Source organism: Garra rufa, chromosome 16 (genome assembly GCF_049309525.1).
Source record: "Garra rufa chromosome 16, GarRuf1.0, whole genome shotgun sequence".
Classification (NCBI taxonomy): domain Eukaryota; kingdom Metazoa; phylum Chordata; class Actinopteri; order Cypriniformes; family Cyprinidae; genus Garra; species Garra rufa.
In genome coordinates, this window is record NC_133376.1 from 12,820,027 (window position 1) to 12,847,749 (window position 27,723).

General features: G+C 37.2%; 1 protein-coding gene across 2 annotated transcripts in view; it reads right to left on the reverse strand.

The window, feature by feature from the left end:
• tbc1d9b (TBC1 domain family member 9b) overlaps positions 1 to 27,723 on the reverse strand; it is a 32,631-nt gene continuing 4,908 nt past the window's right edge. Inside the window, exons 5-23 of one of the 2 annotated variants that reach the window (XM_073820100.1) lie at positions 25,398 to 25,656; positions 25,048 to 25,255; positions 23,527 to 23,706; positions 22,787 to 22,954; positions 19,576 to 19,726; positions 18,155 to 18,369; positions 17,803 to 17,920; positions 17,507 to 17,709; positions 15,499 to 15,581; positions 14,127 to 14,256; positions 13,939 to 14,037; positions 13,423 to 13,491; positions 13,055 to 13,295; positions 12,643 to 12,708; positions 11,232 to 11,303; positions 8,438 to 8,488; positions 8,064 to 8,123; positions 7,878 to 7,975; positions 1 to 3,745 (exon numbers count right to left, since the gene is read on the reverse strand). In XM_073820100.1, the coding sequence (XP_073676201.1) occupies positions 3,113 to 3,745; positions 7,878 to 7,975; positions 8,064 to 8,123; positions 8,438 to 8,488; positions 11,232 to 11,303; positions 12,643 to 12,708; positions 13,055 to 13,295; positions 13,423 to 13,491; positions 13,939 to 14,037; positions 14,127 to 14,256; positions 15,499 to 15,581; positions 17,507 to 17,709; positions 17,803 to 17,920; positions 18,155 to 18,369; positions 19,576 to 19,726; positions 22,787 to 22,954; positions 23,527 to 23,706; positions 25,048 to 25,255; positions 25,398 to 25,656 (3,104 nt within the window). In that variant the 3' untranslated portion in view covers positions 1 to 3,112. The remainder of the gene's footprint in view (positions 3,746 to 7,877; positions 7,976 to 8,063; positions 8,124 to 8,437; positions 8,489 to 11,231; positions 11,304 to 12,642; positions 12,709 to 13,054; positions 13,296 to 13,422; positions 13,492 to 13,938; positions 14,038 to 14,126; positions 14,257 to 15,498; positions 15,582 to 17,506; positions 17,710 to 17,802; positions 17,921 to 18,154; positions 18,370 to 19,575; positions 19,727 to 22,786; positions 22,955 to 23,526; positions 23,707 to 25,047; positions 25,256 to 25,397; positions 25,657 to 27,723) is intronic. The other variant, XM_073820101.1, reaches the window with a different exon arrangement.

Genomic DNA, 27,723 nt, shown 5'->3' on the forward strand with positions numbered 1-27,723 from the left:
TTTTCATAACTCGATTTTTATTACATAATATTACACAATACTGCTTTCATGACAATACGTTTTAAAACAACTTTTAAATGAGTGGACATCAGGTAATAACTGCAGGTCACAGACAGAAGCCTACAGAAATAGAAACTCTCCAGCAAGAGAATAACAGGTAAAGATTCACTCCTTTTGCAAAATGCAGGATGAAAGTGAAAACAGTGTTAGTTTGTGCATTAATTAACAGAGCTAATTAGAAACACAGTGAAGTGAAGCCAGTCATTTTCACAGTTAGACAGAGGTCACGTGGCAGGAGCGGGAGGTTCATTCACATTCAGAATCAATAGGGGAGATGAACTAATGTTTAAATCAAATGTGTCCAATTTTAAAAACGATTTTAATGCTGCATCAGTGATTTCAAATCTTTCATTGGTTCAAATATTGTCTTCTGAATTCTGCCCCATTCAAATCACGTTTTAAAGCCGTTTAAACATTAATACTGTAGCCTTCCAGGATTTGTTTGATTTTTTAAATCCCGAACAAGCTTGATTTAAAGCTAATTTACTTACATACAAAAAGCAACTGTTAAAAATCACAAATCTAGAATAGAAACCAATTACAGATAACCGGACAAACAAAAGCAACGTGATACATGACTGAAAACAATCAAGATTTGACATTAAAACATCTGATATTATAATGTGATATGCGTCTATTTACAGGTTAAGCAACTCATCTACATCTGATTAAATGCAAGCATCCAGATTCTTTCAGTCATATGAATAAAGATCAGGATGAAAAGGCCAAGACTGTCCCTAAACAACAGGTTCTAGATTCATCTCATTGTACAGGCCTAGAACAAGTCCTGTTTAACTTTCTAAAACATCACGAGTTTCTTCAGACTTAAGGTTACTGAGTTTTCTCCCATCTGCATTTGATACAAAGGAAGCGTAGCGATCAAGAAACGGAAATTTTACTTCTAAAAATGAACGTAAGGCCTCAGTTATAAAACACAAGCAAGACATTTTTTACTTTTAATGATTTTACAGAGGAAAAAAATGCACACATCTAAAATTATTTTAATTCATTTTATGCTATGATTTAGAGTTGAGGTCAAGAGTTTACATACACCCTGCAGAATCTACAAAATGATAATTATTTTAGCCAAATAAGAGGGATCATACAAAATGCATGTTATTTTTTATTAGGTATTGACCTGAATAAAATATTTCACATAAAAGACAATTACATATAATCTACAAGAGAAAAAAAATAACTTTGAATTTGTAAAAATGCAAAAGTTTACACACACTTGATTCTTAATACTGTGTTGTTACTTGAATGATCCACAGCTGTGTTTTTTGTTTAGTGATAGTTGTTCATGAGTCCCTTGTTTGTCCTGAACTGTTAAACTGCCCGCTGTTCTTCAGAAAAATCTTTCAGGTCCCACAAATTCTTTGGTTTTCAGTGTATTTGAACTCTTTCCAACAATGACTGTATGATTTTGAGATCCATCTTTTCACACTGAGAACAGATAAGGGACTTAGAAGGGAAAAACAACGCATTAAGAGCCAATTTTTGAATTTACAGATCATGGTAAATTTAAATAGTTTTGTCTTCTGGGAAACAAGTAAGTATCTTCTGTAGCTTCTGAAGGGCAGTACTAAATAAAATAAAAAAACTGATATTTAGGCAAAATAAGAAAAATGTACACATCTTCATTGTTAAAAAGTTTTCACCCTCTCCCTTCTGTAATGGTTGCATATTAGTCCCTCAGTTGTCCTCAGTGTGAAAAGATGGGTCCAAAGATCATACAGACATTGTTGGAAAGGGTTAAAATACACAAAAACGCTTAAAAAAACAAAAACAAAGAATTTGTGGGACATTAGGGATTTTTCTGAAGAACAGCAGGCAGTTTAACTGTTCAGGACAAACAAGGGACTCATGAACAACTATCACTAAACAAAACACAGCTGTGGATTATTCAGGTAACAACAAAGTATTAAGCATCAAGTGTATGTAAACTTTTAAACTGGGTCATTTTTATGAATTAAACTATTTTTTCTCATGTGGACTAAATAAAAAAAATATTCTCTTATTTTGGTAAACTAATTAACATTTTGCAGATTTGGCAAGGTGTATGTAAACTTTTGACCTCAACTGTACATTTACAAATGTTGTTTGCATTGTGCATTCAATCCAATTTATGAACGTTTCATTTATTTCAATTCATATACGAAAGCCTATTTCACACCAATTTGCCCTGCTTGAGTTTCATGAATGAAGCCCAGTGATTGTACGTCCTTACTATGGCCTGACAGCAAAAACATTTCATAAAATAAAAGAGAAACAAGTCCTGCTTTACGCAGTAAAGGCCATTATAGTGTTAAATTAATTGGCTACATTTTTGACCGCATCTCTCAATACGTTTTGGACAACTAAGATAAGCCACCACTGTACTGTTTGTGTAGCTTCCGGTGACCAAACATCTGAAAGAACATGTTTACAACTATAAAGCTGTCCTTGCAAAGACCACAACAAACATGTGCAACGCTGTTCGCAACTGTACATATCTGATCATTTCAGTAAGGCAATGACCTACTTAAAGCTGATTTTGTTAAGAGAGGGAACAGTTTCCATCTGAGGGGTTGAGGTGGACTCTTCACCTAAAGGACACTTCTTACTGCCAAACACAAAGGATATATCCAGCTATAGCACACGTGCAAGAAAGCATTAGTGACATACATTTTTAGTTTGGGATATTTCACCCTGGGACTCGGAACGAGTGTGCAAATCATATTTTTTAGTGTAATGTTTCATTCGTTGATCTCTACGAGGTTTAATATACAGATATATTACCATTTACATCGGCCGTATCCCATAACCCTCTATTGTAGACCTGCTAGTTGATGCGTTCAACCATCTAAACACAGATACTTGAGTGAAACGTGGTTATTACACAGACAGAAAGCTGCTGGGATGGATTTTAAACACTATTTGTTTGACTATGACGTTTACACAGAAGTATCAAACTCCTATAGATAGTTTCCGGACATACATACACGTATGCTTGCTTTGCATTTGTGTGTGTGAGTTTACGTTTACGTGTTCATGCATGCTTTTAAGTGTGTCAGTGTGTGTTCAGAGAGAAATCGTGATCGCTCGACGTACTTGTTTGTCTTTCCACAGCTCTCAGTGACTTACACGCTGCTATTTTGCTCTGGATGTCGTGTTTTTTCTCGAAGTAGTCGACTAGTGATGTTTCCGTCAGGAACGATGCTAAAACTTGCTCGAATGTGATCGACCAATCGGCATCCGGCGCGCTGCCCCGCCTCCGATCCGTTCCATCTCCGCCCGCGCAGCCGATCAGCACCGTGTCGTCTGCGATGTCCTCACACTGCAGCGATCCGGCGCTCACTACAGAGTAGGACGAAACGGATGTGTCGTCTTTGGCCTCTTCGTCAGAGCCGGCCGCTGTTGGAGGTGGCGTCTCTAGCTGCGCCTCTGCTAGTGCCTTGGAGACCAGGGATTGGCCTGATCCTCCTTCCCCGGATGAGTCCTCCCTCTCTGGTTGTAGAGCATCAACTGCGGTGGGGAGTTGGGGTTCGGGTTTCTTGCCGCCGTTGTTAGTGAACTTCTTGCCTACTTCTCCGATACGCAGCAGGAGACTCGCCACCGTGGCGATGCCGTGATACAGCTCCTGCTCCATGGGATCTTCGCTGAACATGTTGTAGAGAGTCTTGCACATCTCAATGAACTGCTCCTATAATTGAATGACACACAAAATGTGTTGTAGTCTTAATACTTTATACCTGCAGTTCCAGGATGCTACTTAAAGGGATAGCCATCCTAGGTGTACAGTGGGTACGGAAAATATTCAGACCCCCTTAAATGTATTACACTTTGTTATATTGCAGCTGTTTGCTGAAATCATTTAATTTAATTTTTTTTCCTCATTAATGTACACACAGATTTGTTGACATTTTTGCAGATTTATTAAAAAAGAAAAACTGAAATATCACAAGGTCCTAAGTATTCAGACCCTTTGCTGTGACACTCCTATATTTAACTCAGGTGCTGTCTGTCCATTTCTTCTGATCATCCTTGAAATGGTTCTACACCTTCATTTGAGTCCAGCTGTGTTTGATTATACTGATTGGACTTGATTAGGAAAGCCACACACCTGTCTATATAAGACCTTACAGCTCACAGTGCATGTCAGAGCAAATGAGAATCATGAGGTCAAAGGAACTGCCTGAAGAGCTCAGAGACAGAATTGTGGCAAGGCACAGATCTGGCCAAGGTTACAAAAATTTCTTCTGCACTTAAGGTTCCTAAGAGCACAGTGGCCTCCATAATCCTTAAATGGAAGACGTTTGGGATGACCAGAACCCTTCCTAGAGCTGGCCGTCCGGCCAAACTGAGCTATCGGGGGAGAAGAGCCTTGGTGAGAGAGGTAAAGAATAACCCAAAGATCACTGTGGCTGAGCTCCAGAGATGCAGTTGGGAGATGGGAGAAAGTTGTAGAAAGTCAACCATCACTGCAGCCCTCCACCAGTTGGGGCTTTATGAGAGAGTGGTCCGACGGATGCCTCTCCTCAGTGCAAGACACATGAAAGCCCGCATGGAGTTTGCTAAAAAACACCTGAAGGACTCCAAGATGGTGAGAAATAAGATTCTCTGGTCTAATGAGACCAAGATAGAACTTTTTGGCCTTAATTCTAAATGGTATGTGTGGAGAAAACCAGGCACTGCTCATCACCTGTCCAATACAGTCCCAACAGTGAAGCATGGAGGTGGGAGCATCATGCTGTGGGGGTGTTTTTCAGCTGCAGGGACAGGACGACTGGTTGCAATCGAGGGAAAGATGAATGCGGCCAAGTACATGGATATCCTGGACCAAAACCTTCTCCAGAGTGCTCAGGACCTCAGACTGGGCCGAAGGTTTACCTTCCAACAAGACAATGACCGTAAGCACACAGCTAAAAGAACGAAGGAGTGGCTTCACAACAACTCTGTGACTGTTCTTGAATAGCCCAGCCAGAGCCTTTACTTAAACTCAATTGAGCATCTCTGGAGAGACCTAAAAATGGCTGTCCACCAATGTTTACCATCCAACCTGACAGAACTGGAGAGGATCTGCAAGGAGGAATGGCAGAGGATCCCCAAATCCAGGTGTGAAAAATTTGTTGCATCTTTCCGGAAAAGACTCATGGCTGTATTAGATCAAAAGGGTGCTTCTACTAAATACTGAGCAAAGGGTCTGAATACTTAGGACCATGTGATATTTCAGTTTTTCTTTTTTTTATATAAATCTGTGTTTTTCTGTCAATATGGGGTACTGTGTGAACATTAATGAGGAAAAGAAGAAATTAAATGATTTCAGCAAATGGCTGCAATATAACAAAGAGTGAAACAATTAAGGGGGTCTGAATACTTTCCGTACCCACTGTATATGACTTTCTTCTTTCAGTTGAATACAATCAGAGTTATAGTAATAAATGTCCTGGCTCTGAGATTGAATAGTCCAATACATGTCCAATAAAGTGCATCCATTCATCATAAAAAGTGCTTCATGTGGCTCCAGGGGGTTAATGAAGGCCTTCTGAAGTGAATCGTTGCATTTGTGTGAGACAAATATCTATATTTATAACTTATAAATTGTAATCTCTAGCTTCCGCCAATTGTTATAGACACGTTTATAAGAGTGCCATTTCAGCAGATGACGTACAATGTAGCCATAGCGTAACCTCTGGTAAGAATATGCTAGTCTCTTGAGAAGCAGGTCTCCTTTTGGCTTTTATTGAAATCCTCCGAAATTTTCTTTACAAATCTTTGTTTTGTAACTTCAAATTTGTTCTCTCTCCTCTGCACTTCTGTGTTTGTCACCACATTTGTCTATGTCCACTTGTTTGACAGTAAGTGGAAGCTAGAGGTTATGGTTTTTAAAGTTTTAAATTTGCAGGGTTCAGGTACTGATACAAATACAGATACTGTAAAATGAAATCTAGGTCTTTCAAGGACTTTTCAAGCACTAAATTTCAGACTTTCAAGGATGTCAGAGATCTCAATGTCTTCTCTTTCAAATTCCAAAAACTAATACTAACACTATATACATATAGTTTAGTTTTTATAACTGTTCTGCCTTAATGGTTTGATGTTTTCAACGGTTAAAGAAAAAAAAAAAATCTGAAAAAATATTTGGAAAATCGATCCGAAATCCTGATCTGAAACAAATGATTCTCCATACACCAAACTGAACCAAATGATTCGCGAACCCACATCTAAGTCCCGATCTGAATCAAATTATTTGTTCTCTGTAAGCTGAAGTTCCAATCTAAAGCAAAATATTCGCAAACCTGTATCGATCTTCAGAGCATGTATCGAGAATCATTTGATTTGAATGATTACATTTTTTAAATGATTTCTGAACCAGTTCTGGTCTAAATCAAATTCACGATTCGCGCTCCGAAGACCTGATCTGAATTTAATTATTCCCAATACGCAAAGTTCCAATCTAAATCAAATGATTAACGATACACGATTTGAAGTCCCGATCTGAAACAAATAACTCACGATACACAATCCAATTGGAGCACTTCGAAACATTGAATCACTTTGTGAAGATAAGGTTTAACTGATTCAGAGTTTCACAAAGCTAAATCTAAATCAAATGATTAACGATCATTAAGTCACAAGTTTGATTTTATTTTGTACAGTTCCAGCATAAATTACTCAAATAAATTAAATTTAGTTCATCTGGTCTGGTACATTAATGGGGCGTCAGCGGTGATGCTTGATAGACCGTCATGGTGACAACAGCCAATCACATGACTTTTCTGATGCTGCATGAATGCGATTAGCTAGCATCTGCACCAGGGTATTTGCATAAGGTGATCTGATTGGCTGACGCCTATGTTGGTGCTTGAAAACTTCTGCCACAAACAACACCAATGACACGTCGCAACGGACACAATTTAGTTCGGCAAAGCGTCACTTTATTCAAAGCAAACAAGTTACTTTGTAAGTGTACCATTACTCTTTTCACGTTTCAGCCATGTTTACATGACATTGTTAGATGTTCTTCACTCGTACGTTGGAAATACAATAATTGTCCATTCAGAATCCGTCTCTTGCTTTGCTCTTTTAATGAATGAAATGCGGTTTACAATAAAATACCCATGGATTCGTGACTCAATGTATCGTACTATACAGTCAGAACCATGTGATCCCGCCGCCTATTCATGTCCATTCACACACAATCGTGAGGGTTTAAATGTCATATGACCAAACCAGCTCCTCCCATTCCACACCATCTAGTGGTTAAAATTACATTTGGCTCCTACAGTTAGTACTACCACTGGTTTAGCTTACTAGTTTTCTGACGCTAACTGAAATAAGCAAAAAGGGTTGGATGTTTTTTTTAATTGCATGAATTTTGCGTGAAAAGATGTGTGCTTTCAAGCATGTTTCAAGCACCTCTTGAGGAATATTGTTATTTTCAAGAATGATTTGCTTCAGAAGGCATTTATTAACCCTTCAGAGCCATGTGGAGTACTTTTTATGATGGATGGATGCACTTTATTTTGCTTCAAAATCTCAACAGCCATTCACTGCCATTTTAATCTTGGAGGAACCAGAACATTTTTTTAATATAATGTAACTCTGATTGTATTTGTCTGAAAGAAGAGTCATATACACTTAGGATGGCTTGAGGGTGAATAAATCATGGGGTCATTTTTATTCTTGGTTGAACTATCCCTCCTGATTTGGATTGTAAAATCCATGCTCATTTGTGAAGGGAGAATTTTGATTTCAGGCCACATTCAGTTGCAATGTGAACAAACAGTAGCTTAAATGTCTCAACAAGTGCAAGATCAGTGAACACTGGTCACCTGATTCATCCGAGGCAGATCTTTGATACTCTCTTTCTTTGGCTCTTTTTCTTTGGCCCACATTCTCAGATAGTACTTATAGTCCTTCGGCTTCTCATCTAAAAAAAAACATGACACTAGAATTAAACCAACTACCAGATGAAAAGAGATTCATTAACGGAGTCATCAAATGGTAAGCTTTATTACCTTTTTTCTCATCCGTGTCTCCGCCTGTTGACGCGTCTCCTGCCTCCTTCAGCTCCTCACCTGTTATGACATTAATGCTGCATAAATAAACACTGACATCATGCTGACATTTAGCCATTAACCATTTAAAAGTATTCACCAGAAAGGTTTCATATCATACCCATGGTTAAAAATGAAAAGAATACCACAAAGGTAAGATAATATCATGTGAAAGACAGATGGTGAAATGATACCGACTTGAAAACACCAAAACCGACGGAGGAGGTGGTAAGTGAAAGAAAAAAAAATTCTCATCTGTACTGACAGCATCATCCGATGCCCCAAAACCACCGGAGACACATAGATGGCATTCAACATGACAGACAGACACAAACCTGAGGTTACTTCCTGTGCCAGGAAGTCCAGATGAGACAGGAAGGGAGGATCTGGAGTGATCAGATGAGAAAGAAAAATGAGAAAGAAAGAGAGAGAGAGAGCGAAAGGAGGAGTTAGAGTTAAAAGAGAGAAAGGGGAAGATAAGGTAGACAACAAATGAGGAACATAAAAGTGCAGAAGATTAATAATTAGTTATCAGTCATTAAAACCTGGACCGAACCATCCATAGGCACATGCGGGGAGATCAGAAAAGTCAAAACACAACTACTCAGAAAACTAAAAGAAATGATTAATAACAATTAAATTGGTTTGGAATACACTGATTATTGCAAAAACTGTGCTTACAGAAAGACACAATAGGTATAAAAGATTAAAAGAGTAATAAAAAAAACTTTTAAAAGCCAGTATGAAACTTTGATTGTACTGTTTATTTACTACATTCACTACCAGTCAAAAAAATTTCAACAATAAGATTTGTTTTTAAAGAACTCTCTTCTGCTCACCAAGTCTGCATTTATTTGATCAGTAGAGCAAAAAAAGTCCAATTTTGAAATATTTCTATTTAAAATGAATATTTTAAAATGTAATTTATTCCTGTGATTTCAAAGCTGAATTTTTAGCATCATTACAGTCGTGGCCAAAAGTTTTGAGAATGACACAAATATTAGTTTTCACAAAGTTTGCTGCTAAACTGCTTTTAGATCTTTGTTTCAGTTGTTTCTGTGATGTACCGAAATATAATTACAAGCACTTCATACGTTTCAAAGGCTTTTATCGACAATTACATGACATTTATTCAAAGAGTCAGTATTTGCAGTGTTGGCCCTTCTTTTTCAGGACCTCTGCAATTCGACTGGGCATGCTCTCAATCAACTTCTGAGCCAAATCCTGACTGATAGCAACCCATTCTTTCATAATCACTTCTTGGAGTTTGTCAGAATTAGTGGGTTTTTGTTTGTCCAACCGCCTCTTGAGGATTGACCACAAATTCTCAATGGGATTAAGATCTGGGGAGTTTCCAGGCCATGGACCCAAAATTTCAACGTTTTGGTCCCCGAGCCACTTAGTTATCACTTTTGCCTTATGGCACGGTGCTCCATCGTGCTGGAAAATGCATTGTTCTTCACCAAACTGTTGTTGGATTGTTGGAATAAGTTGCTGTTGGAGGGTGTTTTGGTACCATTCTTTATTCATGGCTGTGTTTTTGGGCAAAATTGTGAGTGAGCCCACTCCCTTGGATGAGAAGCAACCCCACACATGAATGGTCTCAGGATGCTTTACTGTTGGCATGACACAGGACTGATGGTAGCGCTCACCTTTTCTTCTCCGGACAAGCCTTTTTCCAGATGCCCCAAACAATCGGAGAGAGGCTTCACAGGAGAATATGACTTTGCCCCAGTCCTCAGCAGTCCATTCCCCATACTTTTTGCAGAATATCAATCTGTCCCTGATGTTTTTTTTTTGGAGAGAAGTGGCTTCTTTGATGTCATTCTTGACACCAGGTCATCTTCCAAAAGTCTTGGCCTCACTGTGCGTGCAGATGCGCTCACACCTGCCTGCTGCCATTCCTGAGCAAGCTCTGCACTGGTGGCACTCCGATCCCGCAGCTGAATCCTCTTTAGGAGACGATCCTGGCGCTTGTTGGACTTTCTTGGACGCCCTGAAGCCTTCTTAACAAGAATTGAACCTCTTTCCTTGAAGTTCTTGATGATCCTATAAATTGTTGATTTAGGTGCAATCTTAGTAGCCACAATATCCTTGCCTGTGAAGCCATTTTTATGCAACGCAATGATGGCTGCACGCGTTTCTTTGCAGGTCACCATGGTTAACAATGGAAGAACAATGATTTCAAGCATCACCCTCCTTTTAACATGTCAAGTCTGCCATTCTAACCCAATCATCCTGACATAATGATCTCCAGCCTTGTGCTCATCAACATTCTCACCTGAGTTAACAAGACGATTACTGAAATGAGCTCAGCAGGTCCTTTAATGACAGCAATGAAATGCACCGGAAAGTTTTTTTTTTTTCGGGATTAAGTTCATTTTCATGGCAAAGAAGGACTATGCAATTCATCTGATCACTCTTCATAACATTCTTTCCCATTTCCAATATTTATGTAATCCTCAAAACTTTTGGCCACGACTGTACTCCAGTCACATGATCCAGAAACTGTTCTAATATTCCAATATTTCTGATTCTGAACTTTACACGTTTAATTTTTCATTAATTTACAGCATCCTTGCTAAATAAAAGTATTAATTTGTATAACTTTTTAAAATTTAGCTTTGATCACAGGAATTATTTATTATAGTTCTTTTAAATAGTAAAAATATTTCTAAATTTTTACAGTTTTGCTGGACATTGAATCAAATAAATGTAGGCTTGGTGAGCAAAAGAGACAAAAACAAAAAAAAAATCTTACTGTTCAAAAACTTTTGACTGGTAGTGTAATACCAATTTTGTAGGGCATAATAACAATATTCATTAAAATCTAATGTAAAATAGAAATTAAAATAATACTACTTATAATAATATTACATGTTAAATACAAAATCACAAAAGAATGCACAGATGAATTTCAAAAAAATATTTCACACCTACATTATACCCTTAAAGTGAATGATCTTGTTTACTTTTATTTAAGTGTGTTGTAATTTCCATGACTTCTGCTTTTTTGCATGAAAAGAGGCAAAATAACTTTGTGGTGCTTAACTTGTATTGAACCTAAAACACTTCTTTAATACTGGCTTATGATGCAGTTTAGGTGGTAAAAGTGTCTCATTCATGTACCCTGTGGCGTGTCATCATCAGTGAAGAACTGCGTGGCCTCCAGCGCTGACTCTGCCTCTTCTGGACACAACGCTTCAGAAAGAGAGACAACAACAGTGAAATAAAAGAAAACATCAGTAGATCACATGCACATTTAAAGTTACTCGTGCTGCAACACACCCTCTTCAAAAACAAGCAAAACAAACATCTTATTCTTATCGTTTCCTCAAATCTTCCTCACACATACACAGTCCAAAAACAACACAAGTGCTAGTTTCTCATTTCAATAAGCCTCAAACACACACATAGAGAAGAGTGTTTGCTGAGAGCAGCGATCTGGTTTCCTCACACCCTGCTCGTGTCTGCTGTTCACACACAGTTTCTTCATACTCATGAAAACATTAAAAGGATAGTTCACCCAAAAATGAAAATTTGATGTTTATCTGCTTACCCTCAGGGCAAGATGTAGGTGACTTTGTTTCTTCAGTAGAACACAAACTAAAATTTTTAACTCAAATGTTGCAGTCTGTCAGTCATATAATGGCAGTCAATGGGACCCACAGGTTTGAGAGTCAAAAATACATACACAGACAAAACTAAATTAAACCCTGCGGCTCGTGACGATACGTTGAAATCTTAACACACAAAACAATTGGCCTGTTCAAGAAACTGAACAGTTTTTATATAATTTTTACCTCTGATCCACATCAATTTCCAACTGTCCTGAGCGTGTTCACAACAGCCGGCGCATGACGAAGAGCAAGCAACCATAACTTCAGTCGATCAGGCTTAAAAGTTGGAAGTCGGTAGAAAATCAACACTCTTGGATGAGTTTGTGCAAGCAAACATAAACTTTTAGTTTTTTATCGGTTGCAACAATCAGGATAAGCTGAAGTAATTACCATTTTGAGTGGCCGTTGTACCCACAATCTCTCTGTGTAAACAATGAGTGACGTATGCACATTTATTTAACATGCCAGAGCATGTTTATGCGTCATGCGCCGGCTATTGTAAACGCGCTCAGGACAGTTAGACATTGCAGTGGATCAGAGGATCAGTTTCTTGCACATACAGACTGTTTCATGTGTTAAGACCTCAATGAATCGTGACAAGCCACAGGGTTTAATTTGGTTTTGTCTGTGTATTTTTTTTTTACTCTTAAAACCATGGGTCCCATTGACTGCCATTATATGACTGACAGACTGAAACGGTTTGAGTTAAAATTCTTCGTTTGTGTTCTACTGAAGAAACAAAGTCACCTATATCTTGGATGCTCTGGGGGTAAGCAGATAAACATCAAATTTTCATTTTTGGGTAAACAATCCCTTTAATTATGTTCCTCAAAAAAACTACTTCGTAATTCTCTTTTTGCTTACACTGTTACACTCTTTCCATGGCCTGTTTAGTAAAGTCTCTGTGACTGTAAACTTACCAGGAGGCAGATGGAGTTTGTAGAGAAGTTTAAGTTTTTCCGTCATATCGCCATGATACATTCCACCTGAGAGAAACAAACACAAACAAAAAAATACTTTGATGACAGATACACAAGTTCATAAAATTACGGTTGAACCACTGATGTGACTTGGACTATTTTATCACTGTCCTTACTACCTTTCGGGACCTTAAAACGTTGTCTTTGAAGGGGCAGAAAGCTCTTGGATTTAATCAAAAATATCTTAATTTGTCTTCCAAAGATGAACGAAGGTCTTACGGGTTTGGAACGACATGAGGGTGAGTAATTACTGACAGAATTATCAGAACTATCCCTGAAATTTAGAAGCTTTTAAATCAAATGAATCAAACTCTATCAATCTACAAGCTGCAGTGTAAATACATCCACTTACTGAGTCCAGTGACAAACTCTTTGAAGTTAATGAGGGAGTCCTTGTTTTGGTCGAGCAGGCGGAAGAGTCGGCTGGAGAGGGTGTTGGTGTGAAGGCCGCAGCTCCATGGCGCCAGAGCGGAGAAGATCTGAACGAACTGGCCGCAGTCGATACGGTACTGCTCCAGATAGGGCAGACTCGGATCGTGCCGCTCAGCCGCGGTGCTGCTGGCACCCCAGTAACAACTCATGATATGCTTAGCCTAGGACAGACACACATACACACTGACATTTACACAATTACACAAACAATATCTAGAGCTGGATGGCATAACAGTATGTCCAATAGACATATATGAGAAATGCATGTAGTTTACACATTTATCTTACCTTAAAAAGAACATACAACTCTTCCAACTCCTCAATAGTGAACGCAGACTCTGTCATGATCGCTCTCACCTAAGTATCACACATAAATAACATAACATAAATGTGACCCTGCCTGGACCACAAAACCAATCTAAAGTAGCATGGGTATATTTGCAGCAATAGACAAAAATACATTGCATGTGTCAAAAAAAAGGATATTTAGTAACAATCATGTTTCATGAAGATACTACAGTAAATATACCAAAACATAGTTTTTGATTAGTAATATGCATTGCTAAGAACTTCATTTGGACAGCTTTAAAGGCGATTTTCCAAATATTTAGATTTTTTGCACCCTCAGATTCCAGATTTTCAAATAGTCATCCTATCCTAAAAAAAACATACATCAGTGGAAAGCTTATGTATGAATGATAAATCTCAATTTTAAAAAAAAAGACTGGTTTTGTGGTTCAGGGTCACAAATGATCACATGTGGAGATTTAAAATTGTGAAATAAGATGATGAACACACACTTACCACACTCCTCTTGGCCGTGTCTTCTAGTGACTGTATGACCTTTAACCTTTGTTTGAATCTCATCTGCTCGATGACGTCGGCACGCAGGCTACCAAACTTCTACAATTAGATGAAAACAATGCACTCAGTTAAAAGGGATCTATTTGGCATTGGTGCTTCTCTAGGTCCCTTTTGCTCCGCCCTCTCACCTCATAGGATGCTTTAATGAGCTCGAAGACATCAATTTCAGGTGGAGGGTTGTTGCCACTGGTCAACAGGGCATGAAGGTGGGGAATGGGTGGAGAAACGGTCTGCTTATTTACAACATTATCCAAATATCTGCAGGACCAAGAAAAAGATATTACAGCACAAATCTTATTTAGTGCATTTAGACAGTAGAAAGGGGATAATAACTCATTTTACATACAGTTGAGGTCAAAAGTCTACATACACATTTCAGAATCTGCAAAATGTTAATTATTTTACCAAAATAAGGGGGGCATCATACAAAATACATGTTATTTTTTTTAGTACTAAGATCCACAAGAGAAAATTATAGTTGAATTTATAAAGATTACCCTGTTTAAAAGTTTATATACACTTGATTCTTAATACTGGGTTGTTACTTGAATGATCCACAGTTGTTTTTTTTTTTGGTTTTGTTTTTTAGTGATAGTTATGAGTCCCTTGTTTGTCCTGAACAGTTAAACTGCCCGCTGTTCTTCAGAAAACTCCTTCAGGTCTCACAATTTCTTTGGCTTTTCCGTATTTGTGTGTATTTAAACCCTTCCCAACCATGACTGTATGATTTTGAGATCCAGCACAACTGAGAGACTAATTTAGTACTGCCCTTTAGAAGCTACAGAAGATACTTACATGTTTTCCAGAAGACAAAATACAAAAAAATTTACCCTGATCTTCAAATTCAAAAAGTTTTCACCCCTCGGCTCTTAATGCATAATTTTTCCTTCTGAAGCATCAGTGAGCGTTTGAACCTTCTGTAATAGTTGCATATAAGTTCCTCAATTGTTCTTAGTCTGAAAATATGGATCTCAAAATTTATTTAAAAACACAGCTGTGGACCATTTAGGTAACAACACACTATTAAGTTTATGTAAACCTTTGAACGGGGTCATTTTTATGTACATTTTTGACCTCAGTTGTATCTGATCCATCAGGTTTTATGCCTCATGCAGAAAAAAAAAAACAGCTTATTCATTAAAAAAACTGTCATATTAATATGCTGATATTAATATGACCAAAAAGTAAGATGAAATTGAAATTCTGATGCTTGTAATGCAAATCAACAAGATCTTCATAGCGGTATTACAGATATTTGCATAAAATTGTGACTCTCCAATAATGTCTTAACAAGATAACATTTAAATGCCTAGAATACAATGCTGATTGAGAGATAAACAAATAAAAATTCTTTAAAAAGTCTGATAATCAAAAATAATGATCTAAAAAAAGAAAAACTCTTGCTTTATGCTGATGTTATCCAAAACCTCAAAACCGTTCAATTCCTATTCATATTGCATTACTCTTTAGTATATGATTTTGTATGTTGTTCACACTCACCTGCCCAGAATAGTCATGGCCTCTCCCTCATCTGAACAGGACAGCAGTTGATCCATGTTTGCATGTAGCACAGCTAATGCCACCTGGAAAAGAGTGACAGACACCTGTTAGTAACATTTACATGCCACAGACATGGTCTAGGTGCTTATGTTCTTTGGGAAATGTTGCTTTAAAACAACATACACATACATATATAAACACACATACATAAGGGCTGTCAAGAGAATACATTTTTGAATCCAATTACTTATTGTTTGCCAATTAATCAGTCAAATTAATCGCAAAAGAACTGCACTGAAAAGCTACCCCCAAAAGATAATTTAAAGAAATAGTTCACTCAAAAATGAAAATTCTGTCATTAATAAATTACCCTCATGTTATTCCTATCCTAACCCGTAGGACCTTTGTTCATCTTCAAAACACAAATTAAGATATTGTTGATGAAATCCAATAGCTTTCTGACCCTGCATAGACAGCAACACAACTGACACATTCAAGGCCCAGTGAGGTAGTAAGGACATCATATAAATTGTTAATGTGACATCAGTGGTTAGCCGTAATGTTATTAAGCTACAAGAAAATTGTTTTGTGCAAAGAAAATTTTAATGACTATTTCAACAATGTCCTTTCTACCTTTATGGCCTTGAACATGGTAGCTGTGTTGCTGTCTATGCAGGGTCAGAAACCTTTAGGATTTCATCAAAAATATCTTACTTTGTGATCTGAAGATAAATAAAAGTCTTACAGGTTTGGAACGACATGAAGGTGAGTAATTAATGACTTTTTGGGTGAACTATTGCTTTAAAATCATTATTGTGTTTGCAAGCATTGAACAGATATTTCAAAAAAAGAAGCTTTAGAAAGAAATATTTTGATTTAACATAATCTATTACACAATCTTTTTAGGCTAATATATGACCACAACAGTTTTCAGAAGCTGCACCTGTTACTTTTAGGTATATTTAGTATATTTACAAACTGTTCAGAGGTGCATTTACACTGTAAATCAAATAGCATAAATAATCCTATGAGATTTAAATGGGTATTAAAAAGTTGAAAATATTTGCATTTTTTTTTTAATTAAATGATTCTCTAAATGTGAAACTAAAAGTGCCAGAAGGTGGCAGCAAGTCACTGTCTTAACGAGCAAGTTATTCATTCAACTGATTCATTCAAAGAGCTGATTGATTGAGAAATGAATCAAGTGACTGTCTATAAATGGGTCACTGAATCATTAGCTCACTTGATTTGTTCAAAACCGTGGATTCATTCAATAATGAAACACTGCTGTCGCTCGAAGTCACATGTAGATATTCGGGAAAACAGCACTCTTGCTTGTGTGAGATTGCTAAACTATATCATATGATACAAATATAAGACAAAAACCCATACAGGGGCATTTTTACCTCATATCTTGAATTTAGGCTCATATAACTACATTCTATAAACTATGTCACACAGTTATAACCCATTCGTTCATCTTCGGAACACAAATTAAGAAAATAGCTCAAATCTGAGAGCTTTCTAACCCTGCATAGACAGCAATGCAACTGACACGTTCAAGACCCTGAAAGGCAGTAAAGACATTGTTAAAATTGTCCATGTGACGACATGTGATGTTCTACATCAGAATGCTGGCTCCTGTGCATCGTGGTACTCTCGTGAACGAGTGGCGAGAGACTGACATGAAAGATGAGAAATTGTTGAATAAAGATGTTATTTTTGTTTTCTTTGCACACAAAAAGGTATTCTCAAAGCTTCATAACATTACGGTTAAACCACTATTTTAACAACGTCCTTACTACCTTTCTGCGTCTTGAACTTGGTAGTTGGTTACTGTCTATTGAGGGTCAGAAAGCTTTAGAATTTTAATCAAAAATATCTTAATTTGTGTTCTGGAGACAAACAAAGGTCTTATTGGTTTAAAAAAAAAAACATGAGGGTGAGTAATTAACAGAACTGACAGAATTTGTCATCAGCATGTGTTTCAGCTTCTAATAATCAGCACCTGGAAAATGACTTTAATGCCCTCATAGAAGAAGCAGTCGACCAGCAGCACCGCGCTGTCGAACGGCATGACAGACAGGAAGAGTGTGAGAAACCAGGACAGAGAGATGGTGGATATGACGCCCAGATCCTGCATGTGCTCGTACAACAGTGGCAAACACTCGCGGGTGAGCTCCTCAAACACACCCTGATCGACCAGCGCTCCTGACACAGATAACACAGAAAAACACTGATAAGCAGAAAGCCACATCTGACGGTTTTCGACTATCATGATGTGTTTATATTTGCATGACTGACCTACAACTCTAGTGTTGTAATAGTCAGGCAGCATCCGTTCACACAGCGCCACAAGCAGCCAAAACGCCTCCTCTTCGGTACAATACAACAACAAGACAGATGTAACAATGTTCATCGCCTAAAGAGAGAGATGATGAAGCAGAACAATGTTAAACAACAGCTCACTTTTCACTTCTACACAGATAGACACTGTGCCGGAGCACTTGTAAAGCATATTTTAGTCTGTTGTCTATTGTGTACATAAGTTATGCAAGTTGTTTGTCACACAGAGCTGCAAAGAGTAAACCAATGACATTCAGAGATAAGTGTGGATTAAGTTTCCAAATCATTTTTGGGCTGACTGTGTGTATACCTGGCAGTATCCAATGCTAGGGTTTCTGTAAGCGTAGGCCGTCAAGACTCGTCTCAGGGCAGCGATGCCCATCTCGTTCTGGAAGGCGTGATGTTCAGGCATGGATCGGTGCAGGTCTCTCTCGATCTCCTCCGTCGCTAGAGTACATTTGCCCATCGCCTGCTCAACCAAACTGGCATAGTAACCTGGGTGTGTGGCCATCTCGTTCTGAGCACCTGAAAAATGAAAAAAATAACATGTTTAAAAATTCATGTCAGCAGCTCAATGACAACAGTTGACAGACTGTTTTACTCTGACCCTCATGTGCAAACATGGTCACACACATGCAGCAGAAGTCAAAACACACCTGCAGAAATTTTTTTTACAGATAATTTACTCACCCTGATAATTTACTCATCCAAGATGTTCATGTCTTTGTTTCTTCAGTCGATAAGAAATTATGTTTCTTGAGGAAAACATTTTAGGAATTATCTCCATATAGTGGACTTCAATGCTGCCCCCAAGTTAGAACTTCCAAAATGCATTTTAAAGGCTTCAAAGGGATCCTAGCTGAGGAAGAAGGGTCTTATCTAGTGAAACGGTCAGTCATTTTCGAAGCAAATTGACAATTTATATACTTTTTAATCTCAAATGCTTGTCTTGTCTAGGTCTGCGTAAACTGTTCAAGGCAACAATTCAAGTATGTTAAAAAACTCCCATCTTGTTTTCTTCCCCAACTTCAAAATCACCCTACATCGCTGCAAAAGTACCGACCCAGTGTTTACAAAGTGAATATGCAATAAGATCAAATGCCCTTGATAAGACGAGACAAGATGAGCATTTGAGGTTAAAAAGTATATAAATTGTCAATTTGTTTCGAAAATGCCCAATCGTTTTACTAGATATGACCCTTCTTCCTCGGCTGGGATCATTTAGAGCGATTTGAAGCTGCATTTAAACTGCATTTTGGAAGTTCAATCTTGGGGGCACCATTGAAGTCCACTATGGAGATAATTCCTAAAATGTTTTCCTCAAGAAATAATCTGTTATCGACTGAAGAAAGAAAGACATGAACATCTTAGATGACAAAGGGGTGAGTAAATTATCTGTACATTTTTGTTCTGGAAGTAAACTTCTCCTTTAACTGTGCACAGTACACAAATGTTCTTTATGCACTGCGTACCCAAATCAAGTACTGCTTTGCCAAGATGTGACTGCATTTTTTACATATTTTCTTGTCAAATCAGATGCAGTTACAATATTTTGAATCAAAAAACAAAACAATCATGTGACTGGAATCCCATTTTTAAAAATCATCTTTAAGATCCAGATCAATAAGAGAACATGAGAAATAAAACATAAAACTAAACTCAAAACCTTCTGAAACCCATTGTCAGTGGTCTTGGTGAGCTGCACCCCCTGCTGTTTGAAGGACTCATTACCTGAGAACAGCAGCCACAGCTCTCCTCTCAAACTCTCCGGTATCCCGTTCAGAACCAGCTCTCTGGTCTTAGACGTGCGGTACATACACACTCCACGGCCAAACTCGAAGAAATGGATGTTCCATGATTCCTCTTTCATCTTCTCTCTTGTCTGGAGAAGGAGAACCAAGTTACATTTACATGACAAATTACATCCATTCAAAAGTGTTTAAGTGTTGTTAACAGCGCTATTTTAGTTTCACTGACATATTACAGTTTTGTTTTTCTCCTGTTTTTATTTAAATTTTAGTTAAATTTTAAGCTAATTATTTTCCCATTTTTATAAAAATTCTTGAAGAAAATTTCATTTCCATTTTTGTTTCAGCATTTTTAGAAAAATGTCTTTACAGTAGTTCTTTATTAGTTTTAGTTTATTTAGTTTTAAATATTAAGTATTTTAACTTAAACTAAACTGAGAAATGTTGCCTTCTATTTATGTTGAAAATAACAAAAATGTTCGTTTTTTAGGATGATTTTAGACTTAAAATCATAAAACTAGAATAATAACCAGTGTGTGTCAGTACATTTTTCTTCTTTTTTGCAATTTTATCCAGCAAGAACATATTAAATTGATCTGAAGTGAAAATAAATGAGCAATAATGAGTCACTGCAGTGAGTCGGTCGTAGGTAACCAGAGCTTGTCGATATACAGCCATATCTCACACCTACGAGTGTAATACTGCGTGTATACCGCGACGGCACGAGCGTGTAAATACATAAAATAATAACAGAGGTACTCTGAAAGCCTTCTTTTGTGCAGGACTAATTCCTTCCGCCACAGATTCAAATCTAAAGTTGACTAAAGCTTCCATTATTCATTTAAAAACATCACTTTAGAACTAGTAATGAAGGAACCTTGACTTGTTTCAATAAAAGCTTATTGTATTACTGTAGTAAAAGATGACTTCATTCTTCAGCTCAGTCTCATGTAAACAATGAACATTAGTTTGAATATCCGCTGAGGAAAGCGATATCTTTGTCACAACATTAATATCCTTTCATCTGTTAAAGGGTGATTTCTGATGACAACGCTGCTCAGTGCATTTGTAAGCTGCGCTCAAACTGTTGTTAAAACTAAAAATAACTTCTGTTTACAATTGCGTTTATTTTTAAGAATAAAAGTCTTTACAGCTGACTCGTAAAGTCTTTTGTCACCATCTAATGATGAAAATGTAACTAAAATCACTATCACGAACACGCACAGTTTCTCAATACTAAACACTATTATTAAATACTGCTATTATTTATTGAAGAAGAATAATATTTAATAAACAACAACAGCTATCATAAAAGTTGCTAGGCAATTTAGTCAAAAGTACAAAGGCATTGCTCTTATAGACAAGGACTGAATTTACATAAACATGATGAGATTTTGCCAAAACTATTTGCTCTAACCAAAGACTGCCTGTTAGACTTACACGAAACAAAATATATATCACGTTTAACCAATAAAGACACATCAGAGTCAGCGGTAAATCCAGAAGATCTTGCTGAGGTCAGAATGCTATTGGGCAGATACGTATGCGCTGAAAGTCTGCTGACGTCCTGGAGCTCACATGTCCGAAAACATCGAAGCTATTTTTTTCAAATAGATGTACAGATCTTTATTGGAGAACCCACGGGGTCAAATTTGGCCGCTGTTAATTGCTGCTACCCAAAATGAACAAACAAAAACAAATTTTTCAAATTTAACTTCAAAAGCCCAGAGTGCCACTTCTGGCCCCTGCATAGAGACACCTAGTGGATGAATATTGAACTCACAAGTGCCAGAGTGGTAGTAACAAGATGGCTGACCACATGCTGTTTTGTTGAGCTGGAAACCTACCCAAACAAAATCGTCTTCTCAGCAAACCAGCGGTTGGTAAAATGGTGTATTTTTTGTTAATCTATTTAGTATTAGCTTGCAGAATGCCTAGAAGTATGTTTTATATTCTTTTTGGATAAATTAGGGACTCTGAGCTAGTTCAAAAAACGATGGGCCAAAAATGACCCTCTGGGTGTATGGGTTAAAAAAATGTCGGGTCAAAAATGACCCATTGGTTCTTTAAGTGACTTTGATGAAAAATGGTGACAGTCCTGTATTTGGATAAAGCCTTGAAATAATTTCATTTGTATAATATATTTTAATAAGGTACCTCAGTAGTACAAGGCCAGAGACTAATAAAGTAGTATATCATTTCAGGGAGTATGGCCGCTCCGATGTGCTGTGTGCAAGGACCTCAAAACTGAAATGCACTGTGAAAAATGTGCAGTTCCTCTCTGCATCAACTAAAAAAATAATTGTTTCAAAGACTTTCACAATGTCTAGTGTGAGTTCCTCTCTCTAGCAAAACAGATTTTTGGATAAGCAAAGTTTTTTTTCAGTTGTGATTTTGGCCTTGTGTTCTTTTTTCCATTGGCCAAAGTGTTTGTCCTTTAGAAATCCAGTTCTAACATGCAACAAATAATGCAAGAAGAAAAAAAAACATTGTTAAATGTAGCTGTGTGGTTGACTGATTATTTTCCTAAATTTAAAATAGTTTGCATTGACACTGTTTGTTTTTGTGATTCTTTAATATGCTACGCCTAAAGCCCAATGGGTCAAATTTGGCCCTAATCCTAAATTAGGGAATAAAGGGTTAAAATTGAAAAAGTGGATATTTTGGTGTTCAGTGAACTTGTAGCAGTAATTTAATGTATACTTCATAATTTTCCAAAGAATAAAAGGGTTCTTGGGTTCTCCAGGGTTAACAAACCGCATAATTCAAGTCCAAACAAGTACATTCTCACCTAAAAAGCTCTTAAAACTACATTCCGTCACACAAAACAGTATCATTTTCAAAATTATAGTGGATTTGTGCTTCCACCATGACACTCGCTGTAAGAAATACGGCAACTTCGGCAAGAGGAGTGATATAAATGGTCAAATGGCTGTTGGAATTCTGTTGGACTCTAATACTAACACTCTTATCAGCCAATCAGGTTTAAGGACCAGAAAGAACTGTTGTATAAGACAATTATAATAGCTCTTTTGTACTTTTCATTTATCAAAGAATCTTGCAAAATCTTTGCAACTGTTGTGTGCTAAGTAGTTGTGTAATAAGCCAATAAAATTACTTTAAAATCCTTTTATGTATAATTGTTTTAACCACTTCACATGAGGGCTGATGAATGTGAGAAGGGTGTGTCTCACCACTTTCGGGCCCAGCTCCTCCGGGACGTCCTGCTGGTAGATTTGCAGCAGGCCCTTTATGGCAGTGGGCAGACTGGAGCTGTAGTGTTGGTTTTGGGGCATCTCTCCAAACCCCAGGACAGGAGGGGACGGGGGCAGAGAGGGTGGAGTACTTGGGCTGGGATTCTCCTGGAATCAATGATGAACATGGAAACAAGTTACACATCAATGGAGCAATAGCCTGCAAACATGAAAAAGTACTCTAGTCAACAAGTTTAAGGTCGGTATGACTTTTGTTTTTGAACTAAACAAACACTTTTATTCATCAGGATGCATTACATTGATCTAAAGTGACAAGACTTTTATAATTTTGTTATTTTGAACTTTATTTTCATCAAAGTATCCTAAAAAAATTTAATATAAAACAGTTTCCATAAAAATATAAAGCAGAATAACTGTTTTCAGCATTGATAATAATAATAAATGTTTCTTGAGCCGTAAATCAGCATATTAGAATTATTTTTGAAGGATCACGTGACACTGAAAACTGAAGTAATGATGCTGAGAATTCAGCTTTGCATCACAGGAATAAATTACATTTTACAATACATTCACATAGAAAACATGTATTTTAAAATGTAATAATGCTTCTCAATATTACTGTTTTTACTGCATTTTTTGCTTAAATTTGCATTTTTGACTTCTTTCAGTTAGTGTATATAAAATGAAAAACTATACTCTTGTAATAAATTTTGACTCACAGATTGAGTGTTTAGGCCACATGGCCTGTCAGGCGTGCGCTGCAGGAAGTCTGAGATGCGCTGTACCAGGAAGTCACGATCTTTGAGGTTGGCAAACAGGAAGGTCATCTTGTTTTTAGTGCTGATCGACAGTGGACTCGGCAAAACACTGCTGCTGTCCGCTTTCTCCACTATAGTAACCTACAGAGAGAGAATGAGAGAGGAAGTGTTCATCAAGCTGTTTTAACTATATATGTGACCCTGGACCACAAAAACAGTCTTAAGTAGCACAGGTACTTTGTAGCAATAGCCAAAAATACATTGTATGGGTCAAAAATATTGATTTTTCTTTTGCAACAAAACTCATTAGGCTATTAAGATCATGTTCTATGAAGATATTTTGTAAATTCCCAGCGTAAATATCTCCCAACTCAATTTTTGATTAGCAAAATTATGCACTGCTAAGAACTTCATTTGGACAACTTCAAAAGAGATTTTTTTGCACCCTCAGATTCCAGATTTTCAAATAGTTGTATATTAGCCAAATATTGTCCTATGCTAACATCCATCAGTGGAAAGCTTATTTATCAGATTTACACATCAGCTTTCAGATGATGCATAAATGTCAATTAAAAAGAAAATTACCCTTATGACTGGTTTTGTGGTCCAGGGTCATATATATATATATACACTATATTGCCAAAAGTATTGGGACACCCCCTTCTAATGAACAGGTTTGACTAATTTAGTCATTTCCATGAGTACAAATCTTAATGTTTAAGCATATATTGATATTCTAGGGGATTGTGTGCTTATAATTTTACAGCAACAGTTTTGACAGGACCCTTTTCTATTCTAACATGACAATGAAACAAATGATTGATTCAGTCAGTGTGGAAGAACTTGACGGGTCTGCAGAAGTCCTAATCTTAGCTGAACACCTCTGGCGTGACTTTAAATGCAGACTTTGAGCGAAAAACTCATCACCAAACACCAATGACTTGTACATACACATATGGACAGAAGTATTGGGACACCCCTTCTTTAGAACAAAAAAAGGCATTTCCAAACCTGTGGCAACAAAGATGGAAACAATTCATGTATTTATAAAATGTATTTCCATCTGTGTTGCAACCATTTAGGAAGTGTCTAAAATGACTGCACCCATAGTTACAAGTCATTGGTGTTTGGTGATGAGTTTTTGGCTCAAAGTCTGCATTTAAAGTCACTCCAGAGGTGTTCAGATGAGATTAGGACTTTGCTTTCTGCAGACCAGTCAAGTTCTCCCACACTGACTGAATCAATTATTTCTTTTTGAACCTTGCCCTATACACAGAGGTATTGTCATGTTAGAATAGAAACACAATTCCCTAGAATATCATTATATGCTTAAACATTAAAATTTGTACCCATGGAAATTACTACAGTAGTCAAACTTGTTCATTAGAACGGGGTTTCCCAATACTTTTGGCAATATATTGTGTGTGTGTGTGTGTGTGTGTGTGTGTGTGTGTGTGTGTGTGTGTGTGTGTGTGTATTTACCTCTCTCAGTGGAATGATAAGTTGACACAGATCTTCCTCTCGACTGGCAAAGCAGATGTAGTTATTAGAAACAAACATTTGACCGACGACATGCATCTTAGCGAATGGCGTCCAGAGCGTACAGTCGGTGTGTCCATCCAAACGCTCATCCTGGGTGAGCCGGAACAGAGCTCTGTACCGTTCGTTCTTTGCACGTGCATCCAAGTCCCTGAAACGTGAAAAGGAACTCAACTTGACTCAACAAATCAAAACCAGACAACTCCGTATAAACAGAGCATCCTGTTTTTTGAATGAAAATCAAACATGCAAACTTCATCTTGTCAGATCAGAATCATGTGCAGTCTGCTCACCTCTTGAGTGCAGAGACGTTTTTCAGTGTCTTGCAGGGTTTGGGAAGCGAGCGGTCGGCGGAGAAGCTCTCGTTGTCCAGCAGCTGTCTCATGGCGATATTGGCCAGCTGCTCCATCAGTTTGAAGGTCTCATTGATGTTGAGAAACATGGAAAAGAAGTGCTCGGTGTCACGTGTGCTCACACGGATGCTCTCGGGGAAAACCAGTGTGGCGTTCTTGTCCAACTGCGTGACGTCTGTCCACTGCACGACTAGTGAAACTACAGGGACAGATGAAAATAAAGATGGAAAAAGAGGAAAGAGGAAGAAGAGATCTTATTCACATTTCATGTGTCACATGATACTTCAGAAATCCTTCTGATTAGCTGAAAGTTACATCACTAAACAAGTGAAATACTTCATTCTAATTGGTCAGTTCATCAATGCATACTTTTGCATAATAACTAATAAACAGCAAGATCTCGTCCCTGTGCTACTTTAATGTCTCTAGTATAACTACATAATCTTTTTCTTTGCATATAATAAGATTTCAATCCAAAGCAATATTTTATGTAAGAAAAAAGGAGTCACAACATTTTCTTTGCTACAAGAAGTAAAAAATACATGGGCCATTCTACAGAATTGGTGCAAACCGCTATCTCACAACCAAAAAAAAAAAAAAGAGTTAAATATTAAAATCTTAGATGTTTATTAAAGAGTCTTCTATTTTCTATTAAAACCTATAATATTTAAAATATCAGTAAGCTTAATATTTAGTTATATATATATATATATATATATATTCCCTAAAACTAGGGGTGCAACGGATCGCAGATGATCCGTGATCCGTACGGACCGGACCCCACGGTTCGGTACGCATGTGGTTCGCGGATTAACTATTAAATTGAACCTTCATAGAGTAAAAGTGTATAGTTTGCAACTTTGCATGTGTTTTGTCTTGCCAATTTAACTATTCAAACTACTTAAACTGCTGCAGCAAAAGAGAACACGCGCGCTGTTTCTTTCTTTTTTTCCCGTTGCCGTACATACCTGAAGCGAGCACGCGCACACAGAGAGAGAGAGACGCGCGATTCAAACTGCGTGATTCACAGATTGATTCCTCTTTAAAACTTCTCTTAACATTCATACAAAGTTATGCTTAATAACCGTTTTGGTATTCTGGTAAACACAGTCGGTTATGTCTTCAGTAAACCGAAACAGCTAAGAAAGATGCGTGCCAGTATTAGAGACGTGCATTAGGCCTTAAAGACACAGCGTCCTATTTATACCTGCAGTGAGAAGCACTAGTTATTTTACAATTAAATATTAAATTTCTGCACCTGAATACTAATGTTATTGATTTTATTAGTAACTTTATGTTGTATTCATCTACACTTGTCATTTTTGTAATTGACTTTATTAGTTCAGCTAGTAGTTTTTGCTGTGGATTAGAAGTACTTAAAGTTAGCATTCAGTAAAAAAAAAAAAAAAAAAAAATTGTTTTGTTTGTTTTTTGCTGATCCGAAAAATGATCCGATCCGTGACTCCAAATCCGTGATATGATCCGAACCGTGAGTTTTGTGATCCGTTGCACCACTACCTAAAACTGTCACTACCGTAACAGTACTGACTGAAACATGTCATCGTTGTTTTGGTAGTGACAAAGGGAACACAATCCTTGTTATGTTATTAGTACAGTTATGCAGATTTTTAGTATTTGAGTATGTTTTAGTATGAGAGTTAAATTTCTGTAATGTAATGCGGCCACTACCAAAACATTACAGTCTCTACTGAAAATGTGCTGTCAGGACTAAAACATGGGATGTTTTGTCAAAAATAAAGTATACTGAATTATCAACTAAAATGTTATGATAGTTTTTGGTTCAATGTATATTCAAACTAATGAATCCTTAAGTTTGAAATCAGTATGATCAATAATGCCTTTTACAAAAAATTAGAAAAAAATTATTCAAAATACAACAAATCTCATAAATTACACTTAAAGTAAAGATAATGTACTCACCCCCTTGTCATCCAAGATGTTCATGTCTTTCTTTCTTCGGTCGTAAAAAAATACCGTTTTTTGAGGAAAACATTTCAGGATTTCTCTCCATATAATGGACTTCTATGGTGCCGCCCGAGTTTAAACTTCCAAAATGCAGCTTCAAATGGCTCTAAACCATCACAGCTGAGGAAAGAAGCGTCTTTTCTAGCAAAATGATCAGTTATTTATATAATATTCCAATATACTTTTTAACCTCAAATGCTTGTCTTGTCTAACTCTGTGTGTTCTCTGTGTAGAGATTAAAAAGTATATAAATTGTAAATGTTTTTAGAAAATAACCGAT